Source organism: Tupaia chinensis, unplaced genomic scaffold (assembly GCF_000334495.1).
Source record: "Tupaia chinensis unplaced genomic scaffold, TupChi_1.0 Scaffold000604_1, whole genome shotgun sequence".
Taxonomy (NCBI): Eukaryota; Metazoa; Chordata; class Mammalia; order Scandentia; family Tupaiidae; genus Tupaia; species Tupaia belangeri.
The window spans coordinates 2,941,940-2,961,435 of NW_006160122.1; the positions used below are offsets into that span (position 1 = coordinate 2,941,940).

Here is a 19,496-nt window from a genome sequence, read left to right on the forward strand (position 1 = left end):
CAATCCCTTCTCCTCCATTCTTCTCTCGGGATCTTGAGCATGCACATGCACGCACACGCACCCAGCGTGAGTTTACGCCAACGGGTCCGGAACTCGAACTGTGGTCGACTACGTGGGAGTCTAGCGACATAGCCATTATGCTAACTGCTGGTCCCGAGTTTTTTTTGTTTTTGTTTTTTTTAAAGAAAAAATAAATTAGATTAGGTATTGGTAGCTTAGTACCCAAAAACTTATAGTGATAGTTTTAATAAAGGTGGAAACAAGTATTAAGTCCTTGTAATTAAAGTCGTCTTTCATAGCCTGCAAGTGCTTAATAAGCTCTTGGTGCCTCAAGAGTTAAGTCCAAGAATTTCCTGAGGGGCAGTTGGGCTCTCCTATGTTGGTTCACAGCCTTTGGTGAGCCTGACAACATAAGAGTGATCAAAATGAATATCACCTTTTATTTCTTTATTTTTTTAAAGTTTATTTCTTCTTTGAGAGAGAGAAAAGAACACATCCCTAACAGCGTCCTGACCTGGTCCACCCCCAGCCTTTAGCGGGCCCTGGATCATGGACACAGGTGTGCTCGACACATAGGATACTTTCATTTTTCTTTTGAAAGAATTATTTATTTAATGTTATTTATTCATTCGCATATTTTAATTTGACCAGAAGAGACATGGGGGTGGGGGGGGAATGAGAAAGCAAGCCACCAGGTCTGGGACTTGAACCATGCTTGACCATGTGGGAGTTTAATTGGATCAGAAGAAACATGGGGGTGGGGGGGTATGAGAAAGCAAGCCACCAGGTCTGGGACTTGAACCATGCTTGACCATGTGGGAGTGTCCATCTAGCTCCTTAACCACCATGCCACCTGCTGCTCCTAACACATAAGGATACTTTCTGAGAGTTCTACCTTCAGTTAGTAGAAAGGGTTTTGTTAGGCCTGAGATTAAATCAGGGATTGCATAGGGAGCCAAACCTAAGACTTATTAAATGGTCTGAAGTCTGAGCTATTTGGAGCATTCTGTAGCTCTGTGCAGTAGATAAGGTTAATTAATTTCCTTCCTAAAATATTAAGATATTAAACTCCAGAACTACAATAGCCTCTTATGCTGAGGTTTAAATCTGGAAAGAACTTTCCGCAAGTGGGCCTGTTAGCACAGAATCCTAAAACAGAATCCTCCAGCTCTTGGTGGCAAAGGAGTTCTACAAAACCTTTTTTCTGAGGAGCTTATGGCCCAGCCCTAAGCAGGCTAGCTAGTCTTGGGAAGGGCTTGTAATCATTTGCATTTAATAAGTATATTCAGATTAAGTAGTTGGACCTCTTCCTCTTGAATTGGAAGTCAGTTTTCTAGCTTTTGGAAACATGACTGATAGGAGACCGTCATGTTTTCCTCGTGCATTCGCTTCATGAAAGGGCTTGGTAGATGAACGGTCTAACTGAGGATAATAGAAACACTCACACTACTCAGATTTTCAGGTCTCAGAGAAATGACGCAGTGGACTAAAATAAATGACGGAATTCTACTTTTTCTTTAAAATACCAGCTGGTTTAGAAGAAAATCTGTTAACCTTCTCCTTTTCCCCTTTGTGTTGCCTGACCTTTCACAGGCAAACGTAGATAACTTTATAATAAAATAAACTCAAATTCTGCAAAGGAAAAAAAATACAGAAAATTTGTATCTTTAGAACTAGGATTTTGGCAGATTAGAATCAGCCTGTTCCTGGCTATAAGGATGGTTATAAAGTGAAGCCAGGTGGGTTGGCATCGGTAGAATGCAGTGGGCAGAACTTGCAGTTACTAGCACCAGTCGTTCCATCCTGGCTGCGTGACCCAGTGCACAGGTGATGGGGTGTTGGGTTTTTCTGTATTGAACTGGATTCCTGTAGGTAACTCAGCCGTGATTACATTTTGTGTATTTCTTTAGCTATTCTCTTAAATTATACCTTAGGCAACCAAGAAGTTTTTGTTTTGTTTTAGATCTTTTTCCTTTTAATTATTTATTTTATTTATTAATATTATTCTTCAGTTTGACTAGAGAGCAGCAGGAGGGTGGGTAGGGGGAGCAAGTCACCAGGTCCGGGACTTGAACCGTGGTCACCCATGTGGAAGTCCAGCATCAATCACCACATCACCTGCCAGACTCTGTTTTAGGTCTTATTATGTAGAGCTTTAACTGTTAGAAGTTGTAGAAGATTAAAAAAAATAAAGCTCTTTGGCTAGCCCCATAGCCTAGTGGTTAAGGGAGCTGGACCCCACATGGCTAAACATTGGTTCAAATCCCAGCCCCAGAACCTTGAAAACCACATTGGGCATGTGTGTATGCATGTTCAGAATCCCGACAGGATGGAGAAGCAGAGGATTGTGGTGTGACCATACCCCACTGGGGGGTGCTTTCTCTCTTTCTTGCCATCTCTCTCTGGGGAGAGTATATACTCTGACAACTTAGAAACAGTAAAGCATGGAGCTACTGATCTCGCTGGTGAGGTAAGAATAAGCATATTAGAAGTTCAGAACTCTATAATTATGTAAGTGCTGATTGAGAGATTAGCATTGTTAGTACCATAAAAATTTGGAGGACAAAGAGACTATTGAGAACTACAACTATCAGACGAGGTGGCCGGGGAATTTTCCTCAGCATGTTGTGCACATCATTCTCCTATTTAAAATCTTTCACTTCTCCTTTCCTGTATGGAATTTGGGCCCCTTCACTTGTTATACAAGGTCATGATTTGGCCCGTGCCAGCCTATGCAGTCTCATCACTACCTAATAACCTTCTGTCTCTCAGCCCTCCCTAGTTCTGTGCAGGCCTCTGAACATAAGCTCTTCATTCGCTCCATTGCAGTGGGTGTGACTTCATGTAGCAACTCTGTCCTTTCCCTTCTCCTCCTGGCTCACTTCTCATCTTTTCAGGTTTGAATTACTCCTCTAGGAAATCGTCACTAATTTTCCATGTTTCTCAGGTAGGGGTAACCACTTTTCTATGTTCTTGAGCATTTTGTGATACCCGGTTATAGCACATTGAAGTTATTTCTCTTCTTCTCTCTTTTTTTTTTTTTTTTTTTAAGTTTTCTATAGGGCATGTGCACTCAGCAGCGAGAGAGAGAAAGAGGAATCACCCTGCAGGGGTGATGGCCATTCTGAAGTCTCTTCTCCATTCTCCTCTTGGGATTTTTGGACATGCCATGTACGTGTGCCCAGCACGCTTTTCAAATCACTGAGTCCAAGACTTGAACTGCTTGGTTGCCCCTGTGGGACCCAGCCACCTTAACCTCTATACCACCTGCTGGTCCACAGTTATTTCTCTTCTTGGTATACCACCAGCTCTTTTAAAGTTAGGGACTGTGAATTTGATATTTTTATTGCCAGAGTCAGAAGGCCTTAGCAGATAGGTTCTTCTTCTTCTTCTTCTTCAATTAATTAATTAATTAATTAATTAGATTGTTTGCCACTGGGTGTGTGCACTTGCCAGACAGAGAGGGAAAGTGAGAAAGTATATTCTAGGGAACACAACCACACCACAGTTCCTTCTCCTCCGTTCTCGGGATTTTGGCCACGCACGCACATGTGCCTAGTGTGTTTTTCAGGCTTCTGGGACTTGAACTATGGAGTTGGCTATGTGGGATCCAGCTGCCTTAACCACCATACCACCTAGAGGCCCTCTTTTTAAAAAATTTTGCCAGAGAGCATGTGCACTCACTGGAGAGAGTGAGAGAGAGAAGAAGAAGAAGGCCCCCTCCACCTCCCTTGGAGAATGATCACACTGCAATCTATTTTCTATCTCTCCCTCTTTTTGGGTTTTGGGGCATGCACATATATGTATGTGGCATTTCTAAAGTCGCTGGATCTGGGACTAGAACCACATGGTCGGTCATGTGGGATCCAGCTGCCTTAGCTGCCTTCCTCAGGTTTTTAGTAAATATTAAAAAATAAATACATAAATGGGGCCAATCCTGTTGCACAGTGGTTAAGTGCTGTGCCTTGGGAGCCAGATCCCACATGGCTGACTGCAGTTTGAAACCTGTCCCTGGTGACTTTGAAAACATGATGGGTTCAAGGGCATGCTTGCCCAAATCCTGGTGGAAGGGAAACGGAGGAGAAGGGCGTGGCCAGCTCATGCCCCGTTAGAGGGCGCTTTCTTTGTCCTCCTCTCCTTTACTTTTCTCTCTGGTGAATGCATCACCCTCTGGCAATTAATAAAGAATGAACAGTTGGATTTTAAAGAATAAATAGCATTTGGAGAGATGGAGTGGAGGAAGAGTATAAATATTGGGTCATTGGAAAAGTCATGATGTATTTTTGTTTTTCCAGACAAAAACGCATTATGACTTTTCGGAGGACCCAATAGCATGCCATGACGGGAAAATATTGGGTCCTCCGAAAAGTCATGATGAGTAGAAAATGTATGTCATGACTTCTCCGACAGTCTAATTAATAGTAGAATAAAGTGTCAGCAGGTGGTGTAGCGATTATGTTGCTGGACTCCCTCATGGCTGACCGTGGTTAGAGTCCCAGATCCAGTGGCTTGAAACTCACACTGGGCGCACGTGCGTGTGTGTATGTGTATGTGTGTGTGTATGCGCGCGCGTGCGTAATCCCGAAAGGAGAAGGGAGGAGAAGGGATTACAGCGGGGCCATCCCCCTGGGGGTGATTTCTCACTTTCCCTCTCACTATCTCTGTCTCTCCAGCCAGTGCACATGCCCTAGGCAAAAACCTCTTTAAAAAAAAGTCAGTGATTTAGACACGACTTCGGTTATAAGCCAATCCTGATTCAGTTCGCGGATGACAGGCTTGGAAAGGATGCCGGCGATGTTGGATGCCTGAGTCAGCTTCAGAAATATCAAAATATGTTGGAGCAACAATCGTGAAATCTCACAGGAATCCTGGCCTCAAATACTGCCATGACTCTATCAAGTGAAAGATAGATTAGACTGAAAAAAAAAAAAGAATCCTAACACTCCCAAATGAAAGCCAGTAGAATTTATAGAGGAAGATTATGACACTTTCTAAAGCTATTACTCTGTCGCCTTATATAGCAGCAAATTCCCTGTTATCTTAAGTATCGAGAATATTGTAGATGTATCTGAGATTTGGACAGACCTTACAAGTCTGAGCCTGGGATTCTTTGTTGTTGAGGGGTTCGTATATCAGTAGGGACGTAGACCAGATCATTTCTGAATTCCACTGCCCAGTTCTGTGCTCTGTAATGGGAAGAGACTTCTCCTTCCCAAGCAAGGAGGGATTTAAGGCTGAAAAGAAAGGTGTGAAGGTAAAGCCAGAGGCACAGATGAGGGAGTTCTTCGTGAATGACCACAAACTCAGGAAGTGGGTGGAGGAGTGCACTTGGGGGTGGGGGGGAGTGAGCACTGGCCCTGCTGGAAGTGGTACCATGTCACCTTTATTACGGGATCAGTAGGAAGGGAGTGACGGGGTGTAGGAGATAACGTAGCGGAAGTCTGCTAGATTCACTAGTGAACAAGATTTATGTATTAGGAGGTTGGGAAAGTCATGATGTGTTTTTCTATGCAAAAATACGCCATGACTTCCCCGATGACCCAGTATTCTGCAGTTTTCCTCAGGAGTGTGCTGTAAGTTGGAAAAGAAGTGGAAGGGTCTAGCAGTGGTGATCACGCAGGCTTGGACATTGTCATGAAATAGTCACTGAAAGTTCGCAGGTGACGGGGCCAGCAGGTGGCGTGCTGGTTAAGGTGCTGGCCTCCCACATGGCCAACCATAGTCCCAGTCCTGGACCAGCGTCCCTTCTGTTGGTGACTTGCTTTCTCACTTTCTCTCTCTCTGGTGATGACGCGTGCTCTATAGCAAACCTGATAATGATAATGATAATAAGTAAAATTTAGATGACGAAAGAAAGGTGAGAGTCCCTGGGGTGTTGTATGAACAGATTCGAATTGCTTAATCATGTGGTCTAGGGTAGACTGCGATAGTTTTGATGTTCTTAATGAACAGGGTACGTTAAGAATGGAATGATAGGGGCTAGTAGGTGGCGTTATGGTTAAGGGCATTGGACTCCCACATGGCTGACTGTGGTTTAAGTCCTAAGCCTGGAGGCTTGCTTTCTCACTTTCTCTCTTTTTCTCTCTCACTCTGTCCCTCTCTGGTCAAATTAAAATAAATAAATAAATAAAGCTTAAAAAGAAAAAGAATGGAATGGCAGGAGGTTGAGATTGATCGGGGTATGAGAGAGTGGCAAAGGTGACTCCTAGACGGGTATGTTTAGAGCCGGAACAAGGATGTGGCAGCCGCGTAGCCGGATATGAATTGGACATGAAGGTCAGTGGAGCCAAGTAGGCGTGCCAGCCTGGATGTTGGTGTGTATATGGAGGCCATAGACATGAACCAGGTCACGGGGAAGGTTAGGTGGGTTTGCCATGTGGAAGCGGGCAGGCGACAGTGAGGATGATTTAGTACAGGGCATGGCGTGGTCCTCAAATCGAAAAGGAGTGGGGTGAGACTCAGTGGTCTGGCGGTTGCTCTAGGGAACTGGCTGGCCTGGGAGAAGGTGAGCCCTCTGCGGGGTGGGACCTCTGTGAAGCAGTCCTTGACAATCATGTTTCTGTTAGGGATGAACAAAACTGAGAAAGAAGGGGAGTTTGCTTCTGTAAAATTCGGGAGGAGAGGAAGAGGGCGGAGACGGTGGTGGAGGTGAACTCAGCTGGGCTGTTTGGTAGTGGCTGGTGAAGGGAAGGCAGGAAGTGGTGCGTGGGAGAGGGTGGGAGCAGAGCTTTGCAGGCAGACTGGTGTGCAGTGGCATCCAGCTGCTGCTGTGAGCGTCCCAAATGCTAATGGCCCTTCTGTCCCTGGCGTTCACAGCTTTGGCTTTTAGGAGCTTGTGAGAGATGCAGGGGCCTCTCTTAGCAAGGGTCTTGCTAAAGTGACTTCACATGAAATGATTTTTGAGGCACATGATTCTGTCTGATCTGTAAAGTGGCCAACATGGTCAGAACCAAAGAGGAAGTTTAGTTAGGACAAACCTCCAAACAGGAAGCCCTGTCCCGCAGACCTGTGGGTAAACCCAACCTCTGTAAGTGGTCCTGCAGGGGAACTCGTCCACCGCACAGCACTAAGCCAGTGACTTGTGTTTCCTTTGCAGATGAGCGGGACCGGGTTCAGAAGAAAACGTTCACCAAGTGGGTCAACAAGCACCTGATGAAGGTAGGCCCACCCACAAATGCTGCCATAGCGCCTACTGCTCGGGGCCTGGGCCTGTCACTCCCCTCTCAGGGAGTCGAGGCAGCTTGCCATGTGCGCACCTCTGAGAAGGTCTACAAGTGACTTTTCATTCTCTTTTTAAACGAACATGGTCACATCAGTTTGGCAACTTCTGCAGATCCGTTTCTGGATGAGGACTGCATGTGCCGCTACTTCAGAAGGCTGAGGTCGAGGGGACCGTGGGGCGGTCTCTGGGAGTTAAAGAACACCTTTCTCCTGGCTTTATAAGTTATTTTATAAGTCCCTTTGTTTCTATTTTTTAATCTCATTACTATGAAAGGATGGGACAGGGAGTTTTGTTCTCTCTTTCTCTTGGAACACATAAACTTTTTAGTTTTTTTTCTATAGGGTATGCGCACTTTCCAGAGAGAAACAAAGAGAGGGAAAGTGAGAAATCACTCCCCGGGGGGATGGCCACACCACAATTTCTTCTCCTCCATGTACATGTACCTGGCGTGATTTTCAACTGCCAGGTTCAAGACTTGAACCGTGGTTGGCCATGTAGGAACCCAGTGCCTTAACCACCATTCCACCTGCTGGCCCAGAGTGTACAAATCTTAAACATTCAGTAACTTAAGTGTTCAATTTGATTAATTTTACCACCATGCAGTTTTTTTTACTTTATTTTTTTTAAATTTATTTAAGTTTTGCTATAGAGCATGTGAGCTCGCCAGAGAGAGACAGAGAAGGAGTGAGAAGCAGTGAGAAATCACTGCCCAGGATCATGATCATCCCACAGTCCCTTCTCCTCCGTGATTTTCAAGCCCTGGGGGAACAGGACTCGAACTGCACTGCTGGCTAGGTGGGATCCACCTGGCTGGGCAGCCACCATGCAACCAAAGGTGTAGAACATTTCCAGAACGGCTAGGGTTGGGAGAAGACTTGTACTATTTTTAGATAAGAGAGAAACCAAGGCAGAGGCATGTAAAGACCCACTTGGGGATAAGTAGTGTGACCGTTGTGGCAGTGAGGATCTGAAAACAAAGTCTTTAAATGATAATGATTACTGCTCTTCTGGGAAAATCACGAGTGATCTCTCAACCGCCATACCCTGTGGCCTTGAATCATCTCTTATTTGATGTCTATGTAGCGTTTGATACCGTCAGCTACTCCTTGAAACCCTTTCTCACTGACCTCTAGGACAAGCTTTTCCCCGAATTACTTTCCTCTGTGAATGCCGTTTTCTGCCCCTCCACTGGCTTTTCTTCCTTCGTTTCACTCTTCCATGTTGATGTCCCCCAGGGTCCTAACCTTGGCGCCATCTCGTTTTGTTCTCCGTGTCCTCAAACGCTCTCGTTTGTTTTGCTGCCAGGGATTGTTGAGGTGCAAACCGCTTGATACCACAGACCCCATGTCTAGATGCAGCTAGGCTTCAGGACAATGAAGCAGTTACCAGGCAACTACTCTGTCTTTCTCTTTTTGTGAGACCCCGTGTTCCTTCAGTTTTCTTTCTTCCTTTGTGTCTCTTACATGCCTTTATATTCATTTCTCCCATTGCTATGTGCGAGCTGTTGTGGCCATCCCTCAAATGGTGGTGCCAACGCCCGAGGCTCCGTGATTCTGAAGGTACAAGCACAGACAATCTAATTGGCTGTGGTTCTTTTTCCCTCTGTGGTTCAGTTGCCCATCTGTGGTTCTGTAAACTGTGGCCACCCAAGTCCAGCATGTAGGGCCACTTTAGTGGATGCTGCAGGTGAAGGCAGCTTTCTTTCTTCTTCCGTCTGTCTTCTCCTCCCCTTCCCTCCCTCCTTCGTTTCCTTTCACATATGCTCACCAGAGATAGAGAGGGAGAGGAGAAAGCATCCCCCAACAAGGGAAGGTCATGCCACAATCCTCTCTCCTCCATCTCCCTCTCCTTTCTGGACTCAGGCATGCGCACACACAGGCCTGGTGTTTCTCAGGCCACCGGTCCAGGACTCGGGTCAGGTGGTCGGCCATGTAGGATCAAGCTGCCTTAACCACCAGGCCATGGAGCCGGCCTGAGGGCGGTTTTAAGCTACACCATCTGGGGAAGGAGGCAGTGCTAGACCCTTTTTCTGCTTTCTTGCCTGAACCAAAGACCTGTGTTTTCGCAGTGTACATTGCACGTTCGTCTGGACGTCACCCGGCGTAGCCTGTGTAGCCCACCCCAACTTGCAAGTGTTGTCCCTCATTTACCTGGTTGTCCAGGTGAGGGATCTAGAGTCATATTTGATTCAGACGTCCGTAAACCTCCCTTCTACCAACCTCAGTCGGCACTTCTGACCTGGGAATACTGCTTCTGTATAACTTCTCCTTGACAGCCCCATTGCCTCTGCCCTGTCCAGGGCCGCCGCCTCTAGGGCCTTGACCTCTGTGACCATTTCCTACAAGAACAATGATACTGATAACAGTAATAAAAGTTTATTAAGGACTCCTGTAAATCTGACATTCCATACTCAGTTGTTTACAAAGATGACCTCATTTAAGACTCTAGTGACCTTCTATCAATGTTACTATCCCTCATTTATGAAAGAGGAAAATAAGTACTTTGGTGAAGGTCACACTGCTAGAAAGAAGTGGAACCGAAGTGTTACAATTCAAGACCCTTAAGTCGAGAACCTGTGCTCCCCACCTGTGCTGGCCGTGGCTGCTGCGTTCTGTGTTAGGCTGCTAGTGCCAGCTTCTTCTCACACCACAGACTCCATGGAACTGTGTGCCCTGCTGTTCCGTGACCATGTCCTCGCTCATGCCACTTCTCTGCTTGGAATACCTCCCCCGAGCGTGTTATGCCTGGAGAGCACCAACCTAATACCTCCCCAGTAAATATTTTCCTCACTCTCCCACGTAGAATGGACTACCCAATTAGTGTGCAAGGGCACTTCAAAAAGTTTGTGGAGGGACCAGCAGATGGTGTAATGTTTACGTCAGTGAACTCCCACGTAGTCACTGTGGTTTGAGTCCCAGACCAGCAGCTTAAAACTCAGGCCAGGCTCCTGTGCATGCATGCCAAAATCACAAGAGGAGAATGGAGAAGGGATTATGGTGTGGCCATCGCCCAGGGGGTGATTTCTTGCTTTCTGTCTCTCTGTCTCTCTCTGCTGAGTGTATACACCCTATACCAAAAATCTCTCTTAAAAAAAAAAAACAAAAAACAAAAAACAGGGAACCAGCAGTTAGCGTAATGGCTGTGTCGCTGGACTCCCACCTAGTTAACCGCAGTTCACATCCCGGACCTGGTAGCTTAAAACTCACGCCGGGTGCATGTGCATGCATGTCCAAGATCCCAAGAGGAGAATGGAGGAGAAGGGATTGCAGCGTGACCATCCCCCTGGGGGGTGATTTCTTGCTTTCTGTCTCTCTGTCTCTCTCTGTCTGGCGAGCACATGTGCCCTACAGCAAAAACCTCTCATAAACAAAACATGCCAGGCACATTGCATACATGCCCACAATCCTAAGAGGAGAGTGAAAGAGAGGGGATTGTGGCATGGCCATCCCCACTGGGGGGTGATTTCTAACTTTCTGTCTCTTTCTCTCTCTCTCTCACTCCATTGAGTGCATGAGCCCTATAGCCCTCCCCCCACCATTAGAAAACCTAATTAAAAAAAAAGTCTGTGGAAAAAATGGAGTTAAAGCATGAATTTATTTTGTTAGTCCCTCCCCTCAGAAAAAATCAGAACACATGCCAAGTATTTTCGTAACTCGCATTTTCCACACAGTTTGGAAGCCCTTCTACTACGTATGTATTTCTGTTGCAGCGTCTGTAACATCTGTAGACTGGGTTGTTGGAAACATCCTGACGACCCAGTGCGCTCTGTGTCCTTCAGTGACTCCCAGCTGCCATTAGCTTGATGACAACTGGGGCGGTTTTAAGCTACACCATCTGGGGAAGGAGGCAGTGCTAGACCCTTTTTCTGCTTTCTTGCCTGAACCAAAGACCTGTGTTTTCGCAGTGTACATTGCACGTTCGTCTGGACGTCACCCGGCGTAGCCTGTGTAGCCCACCCCAACTTGCAAGTGTTGTCCCTCATTTACCTGGTTGTCCAGGTGAGGGATCTAGAGTCATATTTGATTCAGACGTCCGTAAACCTCCCTTCTACCAACCTCAGTCGGCACTTCTGACCTGGGAATACTGCTTCTGTATAACTTCTCCTTGACAGCCCCATTGCCTCTGCCCTGTCCAGGGCCGCCGCCTCTAGGGCCTTGACCTCTGTGACCATTTCCTACAAGAACAATGATACTGATAACAGTAATAAAAGTTTATTAAGGACTCCTGTAAATCTGACATTCCATACTCAGTTGTTTACAAAGATGACCTCATTTAAGACTCTAGTGACCTTCTATCAATGTTACTATCCCTCATTTATGAAAGAGGAAAATAAGTACTTTGGTGAAGGTCACACTGCTAGAAAGAAGTGGAACCGAAGTGTTACAATTCAAGACCCTTAAGTCGAGAACCTGTGCTCCCCACCTGTGCTGGCCGTGGCTGCTGCGTTCTGTGTTAGGCTGCTAGTGCCAGCTTCTTCTCACACCACAGACTCCATGGAACTGTGTGCCCTGCTGTTCCGTGACCATGTCCTCGCTCATGCCACTTCTCTGCTTGGAATACCTCCCCCGAGCGTGTTATGCCTGGAGAGCACCAACCTAATACCTCCCCAGTAAATATTTTCCTCACTCTCCCACGTAGAATGGACTACCCAATTAGTGTGCAAGGGCACTTCAAAAAGTTTGTGGAGGGACCAGCAGATGGTGTAATGTTTACGTCAGTGAACTCCCACGTAGTCACTGTGGTTTGAGTCCCAGACCAGCAGCTTAAAACTCAGGCCAGGCTCCTGTGCATGCATGCCAAAATCACAAGAGGAGAATGGAGAAGGGATTATGGTGTGGCCATCGCCCAGGGGGTGATTTCTTGCTTTCTGTCTCTCTGTCTCTCTCTGCTGAGTGTATACACCCTATACCAAAAATCTCTCTTAAAAAAAAAAAACAAAAAACAAAAAACAGGGAACCAGCAGTTAGCGTAATGGCTGTGTCGCTGGACTCCCACCTAGTTAACCGCAGTTCACATCCCGGACCTGGTAGCTTAAAACTCACGCCGGGTGCATGTGCATGCATGTCCAAGATCCCAAGAGGAGAATGGAGGAGAAGGGATTGCAGCGTGACCATCCCCCTGGGGGGTGATTTCTTGCTTTCTGTCTCTCTGTCTCTCTCTGTCTGGCGAGCGCATGTGCCCTACAGCAAAAACCTCTCATAAACAAAACATGCCAGGCACATTGCATACATGCCCACAATCCTAAGAGGAGAGTGAAAGAGAGGGGATTGTGGCATGGCCATCCCCACTGGGGGGTGATTTCTAACTTTCTGTCTCTTTCTCTCTCTCTCTCACTCCATTGAGTGCATGAGCCCTATAGCCCTCCCCCCACCATTAGAAAACCTAATTAAAAAAAAAGTCTGTGGAAAAAATGGAGTTAAAGCATGAATTTATTTTGTTAGTCCCTCCCCTCAGAAAAAATCAGAACACATGCCAAGTATTTTCGTAACTCGCATTTTCCACACAGTTTGGAAGCCCTTCTACTACGTATGTATTTCTGTTGCAGCGTCTGTAACATCTGTAGACTGGGTTGTTGGAAACATCCTGACGACCCAGTGCGCTCTGTGTCCTTCAGTGACTCCCAGCTGCCATTAGCTTGATGACACCTGACTCTGTACTGATGCAAAACCTGTTCCAGCCCACCCTCCAGCTCCGTCCCCAGGCACCCCCTCCTGTGCAGGCCGGCTGTGGCACGTGGCACCACACACCGCTCCCTGCACCCTGGGTTCCTTCACACCTCTCTGCTTGTTCATTTCTCTCTCTGGAATGCACACCTCAGCCTCTGCCTGGCCATCACCCACTCACCCTTCAAGCCCTAGCTCTGTTAGCGCCTTGCTGGGACGCTGACCTCTGTGCCTCAGAGTGTCATGTGCAGCCCCGTCGCTGAGGAGCCGCCCGTGGGCCCCACGTCGGTCACCTCTGCCTGTTAGAGTGCTCCTTGAGGGCTGGGACTTTGAGCTACTTTCCCTGTCAAGCACTGGACAGGGACGTGAGAAGTATTCGATAAGTCTTTGTTACCTTGCATAGATGATACTTCAGTAGCGCTTTATAGCTTATGAAGCGCATTCTTTTTTTTTTTTTTCCTTCAAAATTTTGCGATAGGGTGTATGCATTTGCCAGAGAGAGAGAGAGCGAGAGAAAGGGAGAAAATGAGAAGGCAGCCCCAGGGGGTATGACCATGCACGGCCCTTTTCCATTTCTCCTTTCAGGAGTTTTGGGCATACCTACCTGGTATGTCCATCAAGCCACCAGGCCCAGGACTTGAAGTGCACAGTTGACCATGTGGGATCTAGCCGCCTTAACCATCATGCCACGGACTGGCCTACAGCACATTCTTTACTTTGCTTTGAGAGAGACAGAGACAGACAGACAGAGACAGGTACCCTTGGCCAGATGATCTTGCCACCCTGTAATCCTTTCCCCCAGCCAAGATTATGGGTGTGCCTGTGGGTTGTCAGGTGTGTTCAGGTGCACTGGGGGGAGCCCTGGGCCTCCCCATCTGGCTCCAGTATCACACAGCAGTGCCCTGATGCCTGTTCCTCCATAGCCGACTAATTCTAGACCCTCTTAGTTTTGGTTTATTCCTGGGGTTTTTTTTGAGAGAGAGATTTTGCTATAGGGTGCATTCACTCGCTGGAGAGACAGAGAGAGAGGAAGTAAGAAATCACCCCCCAGGGGGGATGACCACGTTGCAGTCCCTTCTCCATTCTCCTCTTGGGATCTTGGACATGTATGCACAAGTGCCTGGCATGAGTTCTAAGCTGCTGGGGTCCAGGATTGGAACCGTGGTCGACTACTTGGGGCGTAACCATAATGCCATCTGCTCGTCCCTGCCCTCCCAGTTTAACAACAAAAGAAAGTGAGAATTGGGGGCGAAGTGACTTTCCCAAGATCATTCTGCTCGTGAAGGAAGGAGCTAAGGGTCAGGCGTGAGTCTTCTGATCAAAATGACTTGTTTTTCCACTGAACGTGCTCCCAACTTTGTTTTCGTAGCTTGTCTCTAACACGTGGAAGAACAGAGTTGATCCTACCTGGAGCGTGCCCCTAAACTTTGTAGCCCTGGCCTCCTGCTGCTCATGTGAGGCCCCCCCGGCTGCCTGCTGCAGCTCTGCCCGGGCGCTGTGTGATGACCAGGAGGCCCAGGCGGGGAGACACTGCGGGGACACATCCCAGCATTGTTAGGGCTGGAGGCCTGCCAGAGCTGCTGTTAGGTCCTTGGCTGCGTTTCAGGTCTTCTTGGGCCCAGCCTTGTGGGTCCACAGCAGTTTTCTCATTTTGGGCTGTTTTCAGAGAGAGTCACTGCTAAGCAGGATCATGGCTTGAAGTTGGAATTCTTCGAACTTTGGCCAAGAATTAGGGATCCAGATTTGTTTTGTGCAAGTCAGGCATCCTCTACTGTGGTCCCCAAGCACATCCGGATTCATGCCGGTGATGTGGTGTTGTCAGACCAGTGTGAGATCAGAACCAACCAAGCTCCTCTAGGTCCAGTTGATCTAGGGTCTCTTGGATCCCTAAGTATCTTTATAGGAAACAGTTTATTCTGGAATAAGAGCACATTGATTCCTCTTTACTCATTGAAAATGCTGTTGATCCAGTCTTAAAGGAGACTTGCTAAGGATGTAAGCACTTGAAATGTATGAACAACCTCTGTCTAGAATGCAGGTCTAGAAACGCAAGAGATTTGCTTCTATGTTGGAATCATCAAAAAGAAAATCTAAAAAAAATTTTTTTAAAAGAATTATTATTTTTTAAACTTTATTTATTTATTTACTTACTTATTTTAATCTGACCAGAGAGGGACAGAGAGAGAGAGAAGGAAAGTGAGAAAGCAAGCTGCCAGGTCTGGGACTCAAACCGCAGTCAGCCATGTGGGAATCCAGCACCCCTAATCACCATGCCACCTGCTGGATCCTAAAAAAAAAGCATTTTAATTGCCACAGGGGACATGTGTTTAAAAGAGAGCGAGATGAGAGAGAGAGAGAGAGAGAGAGAGAGAGAAAGCACACCCTGGTGGGCGTGGTCATGCCATAATCCCTTTCTTCCATTTCTTCATCCCATCAGATTTGGGGTATACACATGTGCATACCCAGCATGCTCCTCAAGCCCCTGGAGCTAGGAGTTGAACCACGGTTAGCCTCGTGGGATCCAGCTCCTTACACATAGGGCTTCCCCACTGTGCTATGGTGCCAGTCCAAATCGAAAGGTTTTTTTTTTTTTTTTTAATTTTGCTATTGGGTGTAAGTATTGCCAGAGAGAGAGAGAGAGAGAGAAATCCCACCCGGCATGACACCCTGGAGTGGGGGTACGACTATACCAAAATCCCTCTCCATTCTCCTCTTGGGATTTGGGCATGCATGAACATGTGTCCTATGTGTTTTTCAAACCACCAGGTCTGGGACTTGAACCACACAGTCAGCCATGTGGGATCCAGTTGCCTTAACCTCCATGCCACCTGCTGGCCCCAAATCTAAAGTTTTAAATGGGGACTTACTGAAATTATATAATGCCCTTTCTCTAGGACTAGTAGCTAATAAGTGTATCCCCCTGTAGAGAACTTCAGGAGAAGAAGAGACTGAGCTCCCTCCAGAGGAGAGAGAACGTTCTTTCTCTGTCAGTCCTATGGACGGCAGAGGTCAGTAGGTGGAAAGGAAGCCCAGGGTTTAATCTCTCAGGTGGAATAGTTCTTTCCAGTTTTACTCCTGTGTGCAGTCTGGAAGCCACTGGCCTTCCTGGAATTTTAGACAAAACTTCCAGGTACATCAGCAAGAGTTTTCAGGCTCCAGATGTTTACTAATGTCCTCAACTTTCCTGTCTCTGGTGCTGTCTGGTTGGTTGCAGGCCCCCGGTACAGCCTGTGCTGCAGCCCATGAGAGCATTGCCGCGCCCTGATGCCCTGACGCCACGTGAACTTTCACACCTCTTTGCTTCATGTTCCTGAGAAATGTCAGAAGGACATGGGCAGTGGGGTTTGATTTAATACGGGCAAAGTGGTGCTGTTAGATGCCGAGAAAGGAGTGTTGTCTTTGTTGCCTGAGTGCCATGCGGTGCTGGTTGGTGGCTACCCCCTGTGCCTACGTGCATGCCTGTTAAGCTATTAATAATACTTTGTGTGGATTTCAGAATCCTCCTCACCTTCAGAGACTCTTTGGTAATCAGGGCTGGCTGGAACCACTGTTAAGATTTCTCAAAATTTAGGGAATTCTCAAAACAGTGATAGAATTCTTTTTTTTTTTTTTTAAGGTTTTTGCTATAGGGCGAGTGCTGGGGGAGGAGGGAGGTAAGCAATCAGCCCCCAGAGGCCATGTCCACACCTTAATCCCTTCCACTTTTTCCTGTCTGGATTTTGGGCATGCACACACATGCATTTGGAGTGATTTTCAAATCATCAATCAGGTCAGGACGCACAGACTGCCCTTTGGGAGTCCAGCACTGGAACCACTACACCACCTGCTGACTCCAAGGGCGGTAGAATCCTTCATGCAAAGCACCTAACATTTTGCTCCTCTCTTTCACTCTGCTTACCCCACCAGAGAGTCTCAGCCCTCATTCTTACTTCTTGCCTTTTAACACACTGCTTTCCAGAGTATAGTCTTAGGGTACAGTAATCTATGTTTTATTTTTAGCCTTCCGCTTTTCCTCGAAGACAGAATGAATCCATATGGAATTCCCCTCTTACAGTTTGGAAATCCAGCCTCAGAGACCAGGCTTGTTCATTTTACCTATATCTTTTAATAAGCACAGATGAAAATAAATAATTTACTTTTCTCTAGAGTTAAGTAATCTTTTTCTTTTGCTTGTTTTTGTTTTGGAAGGTAAGTAATCAAAGTTTCTTAGGGTTCAGATTCTAATATCAAGCACTTAAGTGTAATTTATTCCTTTTGTTAAGGACAGTCAGAAATTGGGGAAGTTGGGACCAGCAGTTAGCATAATGGCTATGTCGCTGGACTCCCATGTAGTCGACTCTGGTTCGCGTCCCGGCCCCGGTGGCTTAAAACTCACGCCGGGTGCGTGTGTGTGCTTGCCCAAGATCCCAAGAGGAGAAGGGATTGCAGTGTGGCCATCCTCCCTGGAGGGGTGATTTCTCGCTTTCTATCTCTCTGTCTCTCTCTGTCTGTCTGGCGAGTGCATGCGCCCTTTAACAAAAACCTCTCCAAAAAAAAAAAAAAGAAATTGGGGATGTTGTTTCTATTTCTATATCTCTAAGCCAATCTTTCAAAAATTGGGAGGGCAGAACTCTTCTTGGCTTCTCTTTTTTTTTTACAATTGAAGTATGAATTCATTTTGGTTCAAAACCTTTTTGAAATTCACACAGTTTTCCCATTTGTATTTCCATGGGCTTTTTTTTCTGAAACATTTTTTAAAATTAATTAATTTACATTCATTCCCTGAGCATTGTCAGAGCATACAAAGTGTGATTTCCCATCCAGAATATACTGCATAGTGGTTTAATCATGCATGTTATCGACAATAATTTTCCATTCATATATATATGTATGTGTGTGTATATATATATATTTTTAGCCCCTGTTTCTGGCCCTCTGCCATTTCCCACCCTCTTCCCACACTATCTTTGGTGTCTACAGATGTTTTTCATTCCTTTCTCCCCCACATTTTATTGATGACAAAATTTCTTAAATAATCTAATTATTTTCAATAGCAAGTTCAGGTGATCATTTCAAGAAAAGCAGTTTTAACTTTAATAAAGCGATGCTAAGGAATTTTGCTTAAAACTTAAAGCCAGGAAACAGGTTGGGATTCTGTTCAAATAATAGGTACACAAAACTATTAATGCATGAGGTTTGGGGAGGACTAGATTGGATTAGGATGGACTCGGTCTCCTAAAATGTTTAAAAACAGGTTTATTGGCATAGCCACTGTGGCTTATCCAGCTTAGATGTTTTGCTTCACAGGCTGGGACCATGTGGGAGGCCCTGGTTCTGTACCTGGTCTGTCTAAAAGGTCAGGTACAGGGCCCTGTGCCCGTGGACCTATGGCCCAGAGCTAAGGCAGGAGGACGGCCACACAGTGGAACTCTGTCTTTTTTTTATTCTTTATAAAATTTCATTGAGATTTAATTCACATATAAAAGTCACCCATTTAAAGTATATAACTTCAGGCCCTGTGGATGGCGTGTTGGTTGAGGCTCTGGACTCCCACATGGCTGACTGCAGTTCGAATTCCAGACTTGGCGACTTGCTTTCTCCCTTTCCCTCTGTCTCTCTCTCTCTCTCTGTCTCTCTCTGGTGAGCACATGTGCCCTACAGCAAGTTTAAATGCCCAAATGCTGCCTCTGTGACTTTGCATATGCTAATCACTTGCCTGGCCTGCCCTATCCTCCTTGTGTGAATGTCATTTTCTCTTTTATAATCCAGTTGATTACTTCCCTCTATGATTCCTCCATGTAACATGGATCAGTGTTTTCTTGCTTGTTATTGCTGAATAATATTCTTTTTAAAAATTATTTAATTTTATTCATTCATTCGTTTATTTTAATTTGACCAGAGAGATGGGCGGGGGGAGTGAGAAAGCAGGCCACCAGGTCTGGAATTCGAACCATGGTTGGCCATGTGGGAGTGTCCAGTGCCTTAACCACCGTGCCACCTGCTGGTCCCAGTTGAATAATATTCTATTGTGCAGCCACGGTGCATTTTATTTATCATATATCAATTGGCGGATATTTCAGTTGTTTTCTCTTCTTGGCTGTGGTGACAACACCGCTGTAAACATTTGTGTACAAACTTTTGTCCTGATGCAGTTTTCTGTCCTCTTGAGTTACTACCCGGGAGTGGTATTGCTGAGTCAGTGGTAACTTGTGTTTTAGCCTTTTGAAGAACTGCTTCATCATCATCATCAATTTTGCTAGAGATGACTTGCCAGAGAAAGGGAAAGGAGAAATCACCTCCTTGCTTCACAGTGAGAGACGGTCAGGCCAAAATCCTTCCTTTTCTCTCCCATTTTAGGGCCCTGGGTTTATACATATACATACCCAGCTTGTTTCACAAGCCGCTGGGTCAGGAATCGAACTGCAGGGTCAGCCTTGTGGAATGTGGCTGCCTTAACCACTAGCCCAAGGAGCCAACCCCATCACATTATTTTTTACAAAGTAGCTCTACCATTTTATATCCCACCAGCAGTATATAAGGGTTTCCTTTTCTTTCTCTTTCTCTCTCTCTCTCTCTCTTTTTTTTTCTTTTTTTTTTTTTTTTCGGGGGGTGGGGATTTTACAGGGGGAGAG

At 46.2% G+C, this 19,496-nt stretch overlaps 1 protein-coding gene across 7 annotated transcripts in view; it reads left to right on the top strand.

The window, feature by feature from the left end:
* MACF1 (microtubule actin crosslinking factor 1) overlaps window positions 1–19,496 on the top strand; it is a 278,797-nt gene that overhangs the window by 8,667 nt on the left and 250,634 nt on the right. For all 7 annotated transcript variants that reach the window (XM_027775768.1, XM_027775769.1, XM_027775770.1 and 4 more), the window contains exon 2: window positions 7,097–7,158. In XM_027775768.1, the coding sequence (XP_027631569.1) occupies window positions 7,097–7,158 (62 nt within the window). The remainder of the gene's footprint in view (window positions 1–7,096; window positions 7,159–19,496) is intronic.